We start from the raw sequence: 15,525 nt of genomic DNA on the forward strand, positions 1-15,525 counted from the left end.
CCTGGAGGCTAGAATCAAGTAATGGGTGGGCAAGTCTTTCGCAACACCTGAAGATTTTGTGTTGTGTTCACATTCAGCTCTGAGGCAAGAATTTATCAGCCGGTGTGGCATTTTAAAAACCCAAACGGAACAAGAGTGGTATGCCGCGGTACAAAAACAAAACAGTAAGCAATCAGATGTTCTAATCACTGTTGTTATCTTAGCTCCCTGGACAGACAATTTACCTGGGCAGGTTTTATAAGTTAGTGCTGACATCTCTTGAGGAAGTTTTTATGAACTTTGCCCATCCCAAAGACGACGCAACCTTTCATTATCAGGGAGAATCTTTGTACAGGCCCTGTGGTTACAGAGGAACATTTTGAAAATGTGACTAGGGTTGCCAGACTCAATAGTGGACAGGACTTCTGTGCCTTTAATTGCCCTGCTCTCTTTTGAGTCTGGAAACCTTAAAGAGAAACCAGCAGACCCTTTGCTTGGAAATTAAAGGTTTCCAGACTTAAAAGAGAGCAGGGCAATTAAAGGCACAGAAGTCCTGTCCACTATTGAGTCTGGCAACTCTAAACATGACAGGGAAAGGTAGAAATGAAAAGTGGGTTCTCTGGATTTTAGAAATCTTTTTGTGATTACCATTAATATCACAAGGACATTCCTCCAAGGAGCTCAAGGTGGCATACATGGTTCTTCCCCCCCATGTCATTTAATCCCCACAACAACCCTGTGAGGTAGGTTAGGCTGAGAGGCAGTGACTGGGCCCAAGGTCACTCGCTGAACTTCATGGATGAGTGGGGATTTGAACCATAGCTGTCAAGTTCTCCCTTTTTTTAAGGGAAATTCCCTTATGCTGAACAGGATTCCTCGCGAGAAAAGGGAAAACTTGACAGCTATGATTTGAACTCTGGTCTCCCAAATCCTAGTTTGACACTCAAACCACAATGCCATATAGACTCTGTGAACTTACATAGACAACAGTGTTGATCGGAGGGTTCTGGGGGGCTGGGGAAGCTAATACAATGTTGAAAGTCATCCATCATACAGATGGACTGGAAAATGACATTGGCCGGCCTCACGGAAATAAACAGAAATGTTAACAGTGAATAGCACAACCTGTTCCACCAAAACGGGTTGCTCCATTCTACTTTATGTACCGTATTTTTCCATGATGTTTTTTGCAACAACAACAACAAAAAAGTCAAAAAGTGGAGGTCGTCTTAAACACGGATGGTGAATGCACCATGGTTGGGGCTCTGGCGTGAGTAGCTTGGGCTTGGGTTGGGGCTCTGGCCAGATTTCTTAATTTTGGGTTCAAAATTATACATGGAAAAAATATGGTCATCTGATCGTGTTGATATCTGAATTGGCTTGTTGTCCTCTTCCCCCTCACCATCCCTTTTCCGTCACATTTTAAAAACTGCGGGTCTGAGGACAGGGTCTTCGTGACTTTGTAATCTTTGTGCAGTGCCTAGGGTAGCTTCCACACTTTTTACAAACAGCAACAATAGTGGATGCTAAGCGTTGGTTTGAACCTTACCTCATGCCTTCTGTTGCTATCTTATCCAAGTGAGGCGTGTCTTTTCTCAGGTTCCAGTTGGCCCCAAGATCTCCCCATCCAATATCATCCGCTAAAATTATTATGAAGTTGGGTTGTTTGTAGCCTGATCTTTTCCCACTCACAGAGACACGTGGGTGTTGATAGTAGAAGAGACCTATGAAGCAGCTGGCCAGCACGAATATTAGTCCCTTCAGAAGCAGAATCTCCATCGTATCAGAAATGTTCCACCAGGAAACATCTCATGGATGCTAGCAGTTAGCTAAAAATATGCTCTTACAACTCCTTTTGTGCTTTCTTCACAGGCAATGTAAGAATTTCACATCATCAGAAACATATGCACCATCTGCAAAAAAAGAGAGGAAATTATAAATAAAGATGAGAGGGAGGAAAACCCAGAGGCAATAGCAGCACACATAATATTTATACGGAGTGGGCCTTGGCCTATACCAAGCCTCTAGGTGATGGCCTGACTTGATGACGGTAGAAACCTCTGACAGCATGGCAGGGAAGTTGCTGGAGCCCACCAGAATTTTGCTAAAGCTTCCAGGAAAGTCCAGCCCCACATCTATGGGAAGCAGAACCCCAGATTCATTAACAGGCACCAGTTTTCAGACAATTCCATAGCAACCCTGCTTCAACTGTCTTTGCAAGGTAGAGAAAAGTGTGAGAGCTCTTTGGACACCAAAGTCCAACCCCAGAAAAAAGTTAGACATACTTAAGCCATACTGAAATCAATGGGTAGGTTGGTCACACAACTAACAAGTTCACTCCTTCTATGAATGCTTCCTTGAAGAAAAGTCCCACTGTGTTCAAAGGGCATGCTCAGAAGCAAGTGTTTAGGATAGCACTCTGAAGGTCCCTAGATTCCACACAATTGAAGTACAACTGTCTCTAGATCGGGACCCAGTTGCCAAAACATTATTCACCTACTTATTCCCGCCCCCCGACAGTCTCACTAGATGAGGGTTAAGGTTTGGGGAGGCGAGGGGTTATCATTGGCACTCTTGACAGCTCCATGCAGAGTTCGGGCTGGAGGCTCCACAAGAGCAGATCCCAAATTTTGCTTCAGGCACAATCATCCTCACACTGAGCCTTAACCAGAAATTGCATCTCCATCTGAGTAGCTAGCTCGGATTTCCATGTGCTAAGCTTCCTTGTTTAAAAGGAGTCCAGCTTGCTATAAAGGTAAAGGGGACCCCTGACCATTAGGTCCAGTCGTGACCGACTCTGGGGTTGCGGCGCTCATCTCGCTTTATTGGCTGAGGGAGCCAGCGTACAGCTTCCGGGTCATGTGGCCAGCATGACTAAGCCGCTTCTGGCGAACCAGAGCAGCGCACGGAAACACTGTTTACCTTCCCGCTGGAGCGGTACCTATTTATCTACTTGCACGTTGATGTGCTTTCGAACTGCTAGGTTGGCAGGAGCTGGGATCGAGCAACGGGAGATCACCCCATCACAGGGATTCGAACCGCCAACCTTCTGATTGGCAAGCCCTAGGCTCTGTGGCCTATATCAGTCGTCAATTCTGAAGGAGGTGCTGGTCGGGGAGACGCTAGGGCTTCTCAGTTGGTCTTTGGTCAACAGAGAGCTAGGTGATCTACTCATCTCAGTGAGATGCTGGCACAATGGGGTCCTTCAGCCCAGGTACTTCTGGTTTAGTATAAATACCCTGATGGTTATTCTTTCCATCACTCCAAACCTCCAGTGATATATATCCCTTTATATCAGGCATAGGCAAACTTGGCCCTCCAGATGTTTTGAGACTACAATTACCATCATCCCTGACCACTGGTCCTGTTAGCCAGGGATGATGGGACTTGAAGTCCCAAAACATCTGGAGGGCCGAGTTTGCCTATGCCTGTTTTAAATCCACAAAATTCTCACCTTGACATCTTAAATTGATGTCTGATTTTCTTCTTCTGGTATCTCAACCCGCATTAGATGACTTCTGAATTTGATCTGCAGAAGGGAGAACTTCTGACATACCTAGTTTGCCTGTACCAGAAGACAAAAATAAATAAAAATAAAATTTTCATTGGAGCGGGGGTAGGGTGTGGAGGACACATTTTACTTTGGCAGAAATCGAAACTGTCATTTTCAAATGCACAGCTGAGTTAATTTTATGAGTGTTTTCACACATATGCAAGGCAAGGTTAAAAGAAGACAACAGTATGCTTGCACACAGAAACACAAACACAAGAAGAGCAGCATCTGTTCTTCCTAACCACCACCATGCATAGATCTTTTTTTAAAAAAACAACAACTATAGTTTTATTAATTTCCAATATACAGACACCCCCCCCAATTTATGCATTCAGTATGTACGCAGCTGTGTGTATGTGCATTGTGCCGAACCTGGAAGTGAATTTAAGAATCGCTAAAACAGAAGAGGCGTGAGTCTGTCAGAAAAGGCGCAAAAACAGAACCTTGCAATCCCACGGGCCTTCACAACTGCAATCCCAAGAGCCCTTGCGCCAACCATTGAGGCCTGTGGAGAGTTGGAGTTTGAAGGAGGAGGTTGAGAGAGAGGAATTGTGCTGGGGTTTGCAGGCGTTGCTTGAGTCGTTCTTTGAGATGGCCCCTAAATGCACAGCCTCGTCATCTTCCTATGCAGGAGGAGGAATTGGAAATGCTAGACTCTTGATGGGATGGCTTGAGCGTGTGCTCACAAGTTTGGCAGGAATTGTTAGTATACCAGTCCTCCGTTGCTGGGTGTGTGATTGTCACATCACATGTCCATGTTTACCTTCTAGGCTTGGAAAAGCCTGAGAACGGAAGTTAGCCTCATCTCTTCCACTTTTTCCGTTTCTGTACTTTTTACTTTCTGTTCTCTCTCGGAGCTGAAGTGAGAGAGGACGCCATGATTGTTTGTCCTGTAAATATTGCCGAATAAAAGCTTAGAATGGGCACACAAATTCTCCACTTCCTTTCTGCTCATCTCTGCCGAGTGTGCATGCAAATAGGCATCTGCTATGTGTCGCTGGAGTGTCCCGGGACTGTTGATTTATGGATGTCCCGGAGCTGTGCAACACCAGGAAGACGCCGGGGAGGTTTCGTCTCATCTCGGGGGCTGCGTGGGCCCCCCCCCGGCGTATCCTGACGGGAATGCGTCCAGCAACACATGCCGTTAAGGTATGAGAGAAGAAAATCTGGGCATCGGAGGCAGCGAGTGCCTGTACACCCGCGACTGCCAAGGTCCCCAGCCACGTGGAGGATGAGGCCCCGCCTGTTGAAGGCACACAAGGCACTGAACCTGTGGCTAGAGGCCATGAACCGCCAGCATATCCCCATTGATGGCAGCATGTTACGCAAGAAGACTCTCAGGCTGTATGTACACTTCTTCTACTTCTTCTTCTTCTTTAAAAAAAATAATTTTTATTGTTTTCTCATAAATATACATGAACATAACATAAACAACACTGAGCCTAGGGCTTGCTGATCAGAAGGTCGGCTGTTCAAATCCCTGTGACGGGGTGAGCTCCCGTTGCTTGGTCCCAGCTCCTGCCAACCTAGCAGTTCGAAAGCATGTCAAAATGCAAGTAGATAAATAGGAACCGCTACAGCGGGAAGGTAAACGGCGTTTCCATGTGCTGCTCTGGTTTGCCAGAAGCGGCTTTGTCATGCTGGCCACATGACCTGGAAGTTATACGCCGGCTCCCTCGGCCAATAATGCGAGATGAGCGCGCAACCCGAGTCGGTCACGACTGGACCTAATGGTCAGGGGTCCCTTTACCCTTTTTAACATAAACATAACAAATACATATTCATTTATCCCTGATTACAAATATAGGGATTTCTCTTCAAAATACAAAATAACCATAAAAAATGTTCTTCCGAACTTGACTTCCCCTTTACTTTCTCTTTGGTTTTATTTGTTAATTTTTAATTTCCACGCTTTTTTAATTCCATACTCTATTTTTATATACCATCACTTCATCTGTACAAACTATTTCTACAATTGTAGGTATTACATCATTCCTGTTAGTGTTTTTACCGTTTCACAATACGTCTTAAGATATTCCAAGAATTTGCTCCATTCTTTCTGGGTTTTCTGGTCTTTTTGTTCTCTTACCCTTCCAGTCAACTTAGCCAGCTCTATATATTCTATCAATTTACCTCTCCATTCTTCTACTGCTGGAATCTCTGTGGTTTTCCACCTCTGTGCTAATAGCATTCTGGCCGCTGTGGTGGCATACGTAAATATTTTTATATCCTCTTTTTTAAATTTCATTCCCTATTAAACCTAACAAAAATAGCTCCGGCTTCTTCGGGGATGTGTATTTTAACATTCTTTTTATCTCATTGTATATTGATTCCCAAAACGGTTTTACTTTATGTACTGTATGTACACTTCAAGCAGCCTGAGAAGGAGTTCTGAGCCAGTTCTGGCTGGCTGACCCGCTTCAATTTGAAGAACATCGGCACCTGTGTTGAAGCTGCATCCATGGACTATGAGGCTTCCCCCAAAATGTCCTGACCCGCTGAAGAGACAGAAGTGCAAGCAAAAAGACAATGGGAAGGCTTTCCCCATTGGCCACCCTTCCTGCCCGTCTGGTAGGGCTGCTGGTTTTTAAAAGGGGGTTGTTGTTTTTTCTGGGGTTCCCAGAGGTTTAGAGGTTTTAGTCTGCAGGCTTTTCCAATGGGTGCTTCAATTATACACAATTTCGCCTAGGCGCACAGCGCCTCGGAACGTAACACCCCCAACCCCCCGTATATGGGTGGGTGTTGCTGTAGAAGAGAAAGAGATACAAAAACAAAATCCTAATTTGCCCCCCACACGTAGAAATTCTTACTGTAAAAACACATTCGTGCCTGAACTCACACTTATACTTAGTAGGATTTGAAGGTTACCAGAAAAGTAATTTCGTCTAGATCTGCAATATGATCAAGATAGGACATGCAAAGGACAGGTCATAAAGGAGTCAGTGTTCTCTGCGCAGACAAGCGCAGAAGGCGGCAAGCGCAAGGATTTAAGATTATTAAACGTACAAGGACATAGTAAGGGTCTTCGCTGCAAAGAGTAGCTTGCTGGCTTATGGGGTCCCAACTTAACCATCGCTTGATTTTGGCAGGCTCTGAAGTGAGCTGCAGTATATTACTGATGCCATAAGGAATGGCAGCTGGCCTTTGCAGAGAAGGTCAACTACAAAACGAAAGGCACACAATCACATTTTTTAAAAAATTACTTTATCGGGCAGCATTATGATTTTACTGTATGTGTTCATAAACAAAAACCTAACCTATCCTCTCCTTCCCACCATGTAAGACTTTGTAACTCATGATATTTCTATGCTGGTGTGCATTGCTCGGGCTACTTTCTTCTAATTTTGCAAACTTCAACAAAAATTATGAATGACCTCAAAGGAATTTTTTTTTGTCGTGATCTTATTTTCTCTTGTCCTGTCATAGCTCAGCAAATGATGTTCAGATTTCGTTTGTCACATAAATGTATTGTGAAACTTGAGGACTGTTGTTTGAATACGGGCGGTGGAGGGCCTTTCTTTTCCTCCTCAATGCCTTTTTTGTTGTAATGTCTGTTTCGTGTGTGTGTGTGTGTACTGCAGTGGAAAAAAGAGTGTTAGAAATCAGGACAGAAGTGCTTGGATTGTAACCTGTAAAACTCGTTCAATAAACGGAACATCTGAATGCAACTTCTGTGCAGTATGGGCTGAAAAAGAGCTTGCAGATTGTTATAATAATTTTAAGGTCTCAAGTGTAGAATAAATATTCATAAATGCACAAATATCTAAATATATGAACCATGTGTCTGAAATAGTATGGGAGAGCAATCCTGAAGCCATTTTGACTCTCCCAATGAACTCAAATATTCCTCTGCAGTAAGGGAGGCAAACGGGGAAAGCCTTCCTATTGTCTTTTTGCTTCCAAATCCTGTCTTATAGGCGTATTTGTGTACAAATAGGGGACCCAGGTGGCACTGTGGTTAAACCACTGAGCCTAGGGCTTGCTGATCAGAAGGTCGGCGGTTCGAATCCCTGTGATGGGGTGAGCTCCCGTTGCTTGGTCCCAGCTCCTGCCAACCTAGCAGTTCGAAAGCACGTCAAAATGCAAGTAGATAAATAGGAACCGCTACAGCGGGAAGGTAAGCGGCGTTTCCATGTGCTGCTCTGGTTCGCCAGAAGCGGCTTAGTCATGCTGGCTACATGACCTGGAAGCTATACGCCGGCTCCCTCGGCCAATAATGCAAGATGAGCGCGCAACCCCAGAGTTGGTCACGACTGGACCTAATGGTCAGGGGTCCCTTTACCTTTACCTTTTTAGGGTGAGCCTGTGACCTGGATTCAGGAACTAAAAGTATTAACCACCACAAAAGAATGGCCAGACTGCCCAGGTAATGCAATCAGTGACCATTGTCAGGTATCCTGGCAGGCAGGATTTCTGCTCTAGACCGCCTCCTTCTGCGATGTATGTATGATGTTTCAGGGGGTATACTTGGGCTACAGGGTGGGCAATTTCAAAACACTATATAAGGGCTTGCACACCATTGTTCAGGGTTCTCCCTCCTGCCTGTGGTGAGTGGGGACCCTGTTGTAACAGTTCCTTTAATAAAGATTAGGCTTACTAGCTGCTTTGCTTCTCAATATACTCTGGTTGGCCTCTGTTGTTTTCTCCTACCGATAGGACTCTATACGGGCTCCGGAATACCCCATAAGGGAAAGGGAGCAGTTTTTCTTATAACACAGATCAAAAACATTACCCACAGTTAGAACTGCCAAGAAGTAAGTTACTTGTACCCCTGGCCATTTTGGCTTTTGTCACAAAAGGGTTCTGCCATCCTATCAAAACCCTGGAACCGTAAATCGTATCCCCGGGGTGCAATCATAGAATTGTAGAGCTGGAAGGGTCCCCAAGGGTCATCCAGTCCAACCCCCTGCAATGTGGGAAATTATATTGGGACCAGCAGATCAGCCAGTTTTATAACTAATGAGCATACACATGGGCATGAAAAAGCTGAAGTCAGAAAAAAATCAGAGCTGAAATTTTTCAAGATGCCAACCTTCTGATCTTCTGAGAACTGGACAAAACTGACTCAATTTCCAGGGCTGAAAGCTAGTTGTTCGCAGTCATCAGCACCAGCCTAATCTGAAATGGCAGAATGAATGTTATCAGGGGAGGGCACTTGAAAAGTAGAAAGAGCCAGCTTGAATAGCAAGGAGTATGAGACACTGTCAGTATAAGCAGTCACTAGAGGTGGGTGGAGTGGGCTGGTTGAGTCCTGCTGAGGCCAGTATTATGACAGATGTTTCCAGTTGTGTATCAGTGACCTTGGGGAAAGAATGTACAGCTGAAGATACAAAATTGGTAGGTCATTCCATGCAACCAAAGGGTGGAGGGCAGAAAAAGAGTGACCTAGTTAAATGAGGGGCATGAGTAAATACTTGGATAAACAAAACAAAACAGAGCCCTGCAATAGGCAAGGGGAGGGGAGGAAGAAAACGCAAGAAGCGCCCGCTGCAAGCCAAGAATTCACAGGCGGACTGTTCTCAAACCTCCCAGAGTCAAGTTCATGGTCAAAGGCCAAACTTAATGAATGAATGAATGTGTGCAATGATTGGAGATAACAACTGTGGTTAATTAAAAGACAGATAGGGCATCTGTACATGAGATTCCTCCTGTCATTCAATATTTTAGTAAAACGCGAGAATCGGTTATTCAGTTTTATAATGGTTAATATATTAAACAGATCTCCAAGCAGTGTACCGAAAACTGAAGCAACAGACAACTTAAACAAAATATTATAAAAATACACAGTTGCATAAAAAAACGCTACATTAATACTAAGTTACACACACACACACATATAATCAAGCAATATCAGTTCATTTTCCTTCTGACGCATCCTCAGTGTTATCAAAAGACCCCCGAAACAGATTGCTTGGCAGGCTCTCCTCTCTTTGACTGATGAGTCAGTCTGAACCTCTGGCAAAGGGCTCTGTTTACTCTTAGAAAGCAAGCATTTCTCATGTGGCTTGCAAAAGCTTCTCTCTTTTTTTTTGAAGGGGACACTGTGCTCTACCTATTTGAAAGGGCAAGAGAGACACCTGGCCTGAACTTCTGGTTTAATGTTTGAGAAAACTAAAACAAATGTTGTGACGTCATGGGAAGTACCTTGGAACAGGTAGCCTGAGAGCCTTATCTGCATCAGAAATGATTACTTTAAAGCAGGGGTCAGCAAACTTTTTCAGCAGGGGGCCAGTCCACTGTCCCTGAGACCTTGTGGGGGGATGGACTATATTTTGAAAGAAGAACAAATTCCAAGGCCTCACAAATAACGCAGAGATGCATTTTAAATAAAAGGACACATTCTACTCATGTAAAAACACGCTGATTCCCGGACCGCCCCCGGGCCGGATTTAGAAGGCGATTGGGCCGGATCCGGCCCCCGGGCCTTAGTTTGCCTATCCATGCTTTAAAAGTCTTCCTCTCCTCCCATCCTGTCCAGGAATCATTGAATTGTGGAGTTGGAAGGGACCAATCTAGTCCAACTCTCTGCAATGCAGGAATCTTGGCTAAAGCATCCATGACAGATGGCCACAAAACCTTTGCTAAAAAACTTCCAATGAAGGAGAGACCATCACCTTCCAAGGGAGTACATTCTGCTGTCTACTGAACAGCTTGACCCCCTTCTCACCAATCCTTTCCCTTATTCTCTTTTCCTACACGTCTTTGGCTTAAAAAAACAAAACAAAAACACGCTCTGTATTACCAATTTATAAATTCTAGTTGGAAAAAAATCCAGTGTCCGGCCTACAATGGTATCCCAATCATTGCTGCCCCTAGTGGGCTATAAAGGTAAAGGTACCCCTGAATGTTAGGTCCAGGTCGCGGATGACTCTGGGGCTGCGGCGCTCATCTTGCTCTATAGGCCGAGGGAGCCGACGTTTGTCTGCAGACAGCTTCCGGGTCGTGTGGCCAGCCTGACTAAGCTGCTTCTGGTGAACCAGAGCAGTGCACGGAAACACCGTTTACCTTCCCGCTGTGGGGGTACCTATTTATCTACTTGCACTTTGACGTGCTTTCAAACTGCTAGGTTGGCAGGAGCTGGGACCGAGCAACGGGAGCTCACCCCGTCGTGGGGATTCGAACCGCCGACCTTCCAATCAGCAAGCCCTAAGCTCTGTGGTTTAGACCACAGCGCCACCTGCATCCTCTAGTGGGCTATACGGCATCCTAAATCAACCCCTTCAATACCAACAAGTTCACAGGAGGGTTTGAAGTCTAAGAAGAAGGAAAATAGCAGAACATACAGTGGTACCTCGGTTTGCGACCGCAATCCATTCTGCAGAGGCGGCCGCTCGCTGAAGCGGCCGCTCCCTGACGGCACGCTTCTGCGCATGCGCGAGCTGTGCAGATCGCGTCTGCGCATCTGACACCGCGGAACCCAGATGTAAACACTTCCGGGTCTGCGGCGGCCGCTCGCCAAAGCGGTCGCAAACAGAGGTAGACGTAAACCTTCTTGACTGTAGTAAGAAATGTGTTAAAAAGAATGAAACCGGATACGATGGAATTCTTAAAATGCAATTGCGATTATAAACATTGAGTTTGGGTGAGTCATTAGTATTGTAGAATAGGATTATAACTGTTAACTGGCATGGTGTAACTTTGAATATTGAAATAAAATAAAGCAATAAAAGGGAAAGAAAGGCAGCGAAGACTTAAAGGGTAGGTAGGAAATGCTTGGTGAAATATCAAACGCTCAGTAGTTTTTTTTGGGGGGGCGAGGAGCGTGAGCAGTTTCCTGTAATCAGGGAAAGGGCTTCAGCGGAAGCAGAGAACAGAAGCAGTGTTTACAGGTCACAGAATTCCACTATTCAGGGCAATTTGTGTTTCTTTTGTGTAGTAGTTTGCTTTCCAGCCTTGACGCAGTATACAGTATATGGTCCTGTCCACAGAGCTGGCAAGTGTCTCTCTTGAGAGTGTATGAATGGGTAGGTTGATTCATTAGGAAGCTGTGAATCAGCTGCCCAAGGAAAAGAAATAGTTTAAAAGTAAAGAATGGGAATTAGCTGAGCGCTGTAGAAAGAAGGTGGTGATAAGTTTATCATTTTCTCTTCCGTGAGCTTCTGTGGGTGAAAGCTACTTTCACGACTCATGAAGGGGGGAGGTGCTCTCTTTTCCAAACTAGTTCCCAGGCATGGATGCAAACCTTAACTTGCCGAGTAAGCGCTGAGTCATCATGTAATTCAATTTGCTTGATACAGTATAGCTAAGTGTATGAGTCACCGACCAGCCAAAACTGAGATTTCTTGGAATCGCAGCACTAAAACACACATGTAACACTGCAACGTTATCTTCTGATACACTTGATTTGTGCCTCTTACAGAGACACCCTCCCTCCCCCTCTGAAGGGCTTAGGGACAATGTGCCTCAGGTCTCCGTTATCATCTTGGGAGGAGACAGACCTGCCAACTGCCACCAGTGGTCCTAAATTCAGCTTATCATAGTAAAAAGGTCTCCTTCAGGTTCTCTGCAATTCACGGAGAACTCACGAGGACTTGCACATAAACTTAAAACTCCTAGCCAATTGTATCAATGGCCAGTCTTACACGGCAGGGCCGTCTTAAGGCCATCCAGCGCTCTGGCGCTAAGGTCCCTCCAGTGCCCGCCTCCAGAGCCCCTCCAAGGACCCGGAAGTGCCAAGCGGACCGCGGCAGCAGCGGGAGGCCACCTCCGAGGACTCCGCGCTGCGCCTCCTTCTCGTTTCCCCAGCGCTGGGTTCCGCTCAGTCAAGCTTCGCCACCAGCGCGCGCACCGCGGGACCAGCAAGAGCTGCTTGGGCGCTGTGCGTGCGCTGGTGGCAAAGCTCGACTGAGCTGAACCCAGCGCTGGGGAAACGGGGAGGCGCAGCGCGGAGTCCTCGGAGGAGAGAGACGCGGCACAGCCTCTCTCATCTCGTGGAGCGCAGTCCTGGCCAGATCGCTGGAACCCTGCGCTCACTTGGCGCCCTTCCAGCGCCCTGCGCCATGGTTCTCCGCGCCACTAGCCTCTATGGCTAGGACGGGCCTGTTATACGGTGCCACTTCTTAGGAAATTCTAGCACAGCGGACTGGAAATGTCTACTGTAAATCAACTATTGCAAATGTTGCAACATCACTCAATCTGTTGTTTTCTGCAGAACTGAACTGCAAGGAGATAATGCTGGAACTGCCCTCTTGTCTAGGAGAAAGTGGTGATAAATGGACTTGCTGAACATTAACCAGCAGGGAACATCTTTAGCTAAACAAAACAAAACAAAAATAAAATTCAATTTGCTAACCTTTAATCCATTACAAGGGCAAACCGAACACTAGAAAACAGACACGAAGGGTAATAAAATGGCTTTTTATAGAATCGTGCTTTTTTAACATTATTATTTATAGGGGAGAATAACAGCCTTGTGAAAGTTGACAGCCAGCTGCAGAGATACCGTATTTCTCTGTGTATAAGACGACCCCTACTTTTGGGATCCCAAAATTTAAAATGGTTAAAGTTGTTGTTGAGCTTTGGGGGGGCGATCCCCTGCTCGATCCCCCACATCTCAGCACAGCCTTGCCTCCCGGTCCTGAGTGCCTTGCCAACTCACCCAATACTTACCATATAAATCTGTGTATAAGATGACCTGCAATCTTTGACTTAAAAATTGGGGAGAATTCATTGTCTTGTGCACAAACAGAAAGAATATGGTATTTAAAATATTTGACACTCTTTTAAATATCCAAGACGGCACTAGCACCGACTTCAATTGAACATAAAATTGAGAGAAGTCTGGATTAGTGACTTGGTTGAGGACTTTACTTCCAAGAAGAAAGTTCATTTCATTGAATAGGATGGACTTGCCTATACTGTTATTTATCAGTAAGCTGACTGTCACCAATTGACCATACGTCCTTCCTACTATATCATACAATACGCTTTTTAAGGAGGATTTCTTCTTTTCTGTTTCCTGTTTACATAAGAGCATCGCATATGAAGACAATGCCTTGTTTCCTTTTGCTATGATCTGTATTCATGTATTTACAGTGTGGTGTTGATAATGTGTATTAAGTAATGTTCTCTGCTCCAGTTGTAATAAACACTGACCGCAATGATGCATTTATTCACACATTCATTGCAGCTTTACGTACAGAATTAAGTGAAATTGTATGTGCTTCCATACATTTAAGGGGCCCCAAATGACTCTTTTGTCCGAGCCCCCAAACCCAAATCCCCCCCCAAAAAACCACATCTCTGCCTGGGCTATAAGGCAGATCTATGTCTGGATCCTCCTTTTCTGGAAGCAGATATAAAGATAATAGCCAAGAGAAAATTTATCATTATATGGATGCCCTGCTAAGACTACATTTTTAAAAAATAAATAAATACTTTAAAACATAAATAGTTAAAGGCTCGATTACAAGAACAGCAAAAGAAATGTGCCTGTTTCTAAAATCCTAACAGCTTCTCTTGTTTTACAATTACTTCCTAATTATTTGCCCCCTGTGTATAATCAGAAAGAAGGAACGCTATGCCTAAGCAGTACTTTTCATCCCGTACAATTATTGTATTTTACATTACATTTTTATTCCATGGGATCAAGGTTGAGAAAGATCTGCCGCCCAAGGAAAACTGAAATTTTCTGCTGCACTCCGCCCCCCCCCCCGTTTCTCACCCTGCCCTGAACTATATAACAAATACACATTAAATGTTCGCAATTGCCTGGAACATTTCCTTCCGCCTGTTGGTTCCGATATTATTCCCATCCTGCACTTTGCAACTGTGCCTATGCCCTGGGTGGGCAGCCAAAGGGAGACAAAGGGCCCCACATTATATCCCCAGGTAAGCAAGGGGTATCACCCAATGATCCGCCAAGCTGCTTCTGGGCTTCCCCTCCAAGAATTTGGGCAGCAGCTGTTTCACCAAGACATTTTTACATAGCTTGAAGGAAGCAGCCCTGATCCTTTTGGAAACAATAGCCTTTCCCTACTTAGCCTCAATGGCCAGTGAAATCTAAGGTCATATACTGCAGCTTGGTAAAGTTAGTTATTAGCTTATGCTGGAAAAAGATAATACAGCACCTTAGCAGGGGGGATGAGCAACTTCTTCCTTTGGGGGAGGGATTTAAGGCCTTATAAATATCCAGGCTTATTTGCTTAAAAAGTTTGGTATAGAGGCATCTCCCTTGTTCTCCCATCACCCTCCTTGAAACTGTGGAGCTGAGGAGCCATCCACTGTGGTTGTCTCTGCAGACAACCCCGAGGACAGCGGTTTCTACAACACTGGCAACGGGGTATGTCTACTATCGTTTTGCTTTTCATTTTAAAGCCAAGGCAGAGAAATCTGGTTTGTACTATACAGAGTATTTCAAGGAGGATGTGTCTCCCGGAGTGAAGTTCTGCATGATGCTCCTTGGGATTCTGGTCGGATCTGTTTAAAAACAGGAGACCCAAGAAGCTCGGCTTCCATTAGAAGAACAACAGCAGGTACCTATCTGTGTGCAGAGAAATATATGGAGATAAGGTGGCAATTTTAGGATTTGTATCCACAAAAGGGAGTTATAGCACTGGGAGAATTCAACTGCTGTTCCAGTTCCTCTTTGGGGACAATTTAGTGGCAAACAGTGCATGCTCATTTAGGGATGCAGGTGGCGCTGTGGGTTAAACCACAGAGCCTAGGGCTTGCTGATCAGAAGGTTGGCGGTTCGAATCCTTGTGACGGGGTGAGCTCCCGTTGCTCGGTCCCAGCTCCTGCCAACCTAGCAGTTCGAAAGCACGTCAAAGTGCAAGCAGATAAATAGGTAGGAAGCAGGAAGGTAAATGGCGTTTCCATGTGCTGCTCTGGTTCGCCAGAAGCAGCTTGTCATGCTGGCCACATGACCCGGAAGCTGTCTGCGGACAAATGCCGGCACCCTCGGCCAATAATGTGAGATGAGTGCCGCAACCCCAGTGTCGGTCACGACCGGACCTAATGGTCAGGGGTCCCTTTATCTTTAATGCATGCTC

General features: G+C 45.3%; 1 protein-coding gene across 10 annotated transcripts in view; it reads right to left on the bottom strand.

The window, feature by feature from the left end:
- Positions 1–15,525, bottom strand: part of ARSG (arylsulfatase G) — a 112,358-nt gene that overhangs the window by 71,633 nt on the left and 25,200 nt on the right. For 7 of the 10 annotated variants that reach the window (XR_009557209.1, XM_035104037.2, XM_060271973.1 and 4 more), the window contains 3 exons: positions 8,565–8,650; positions 3,434–3,544; positions 1,529–1,892 (listed from right to left, as the gene is read on the bottom strand). Coding sequence is in view for 9 of the 10 variants with exons in the window: in XM_035104037.2 (XP_034959928.1) it covers positions 1,529–1,758 (230 nt within the window). In the remaining variant the exon portion in view is untranslated. The remainder of the gene's footprint in view (positions 1–1,528; positions 1,893–3,433; positions 3,545–8,564; positions 8,651–15,525) is intronic. The other 3 variants (XM_060271968.1, XM_060271970.1, XM_060271971.1) reach the window with 3 other exon arrangements.

This window comes from Zootoca vivipara, chromosome 2 (genome assembly GCF_963506605.1).
Source record: "Zootoca vivipara chromosome 2, rZooViv1.1, whole genome shotgun sequence".
NCBI classification, from domain to species: domain Eukaryota; kingdom Metazoa; phylum Chordata; class Lepidosauria; order Squamata; family Lacertidae; genus Zootoca; species Zootoca vivipara.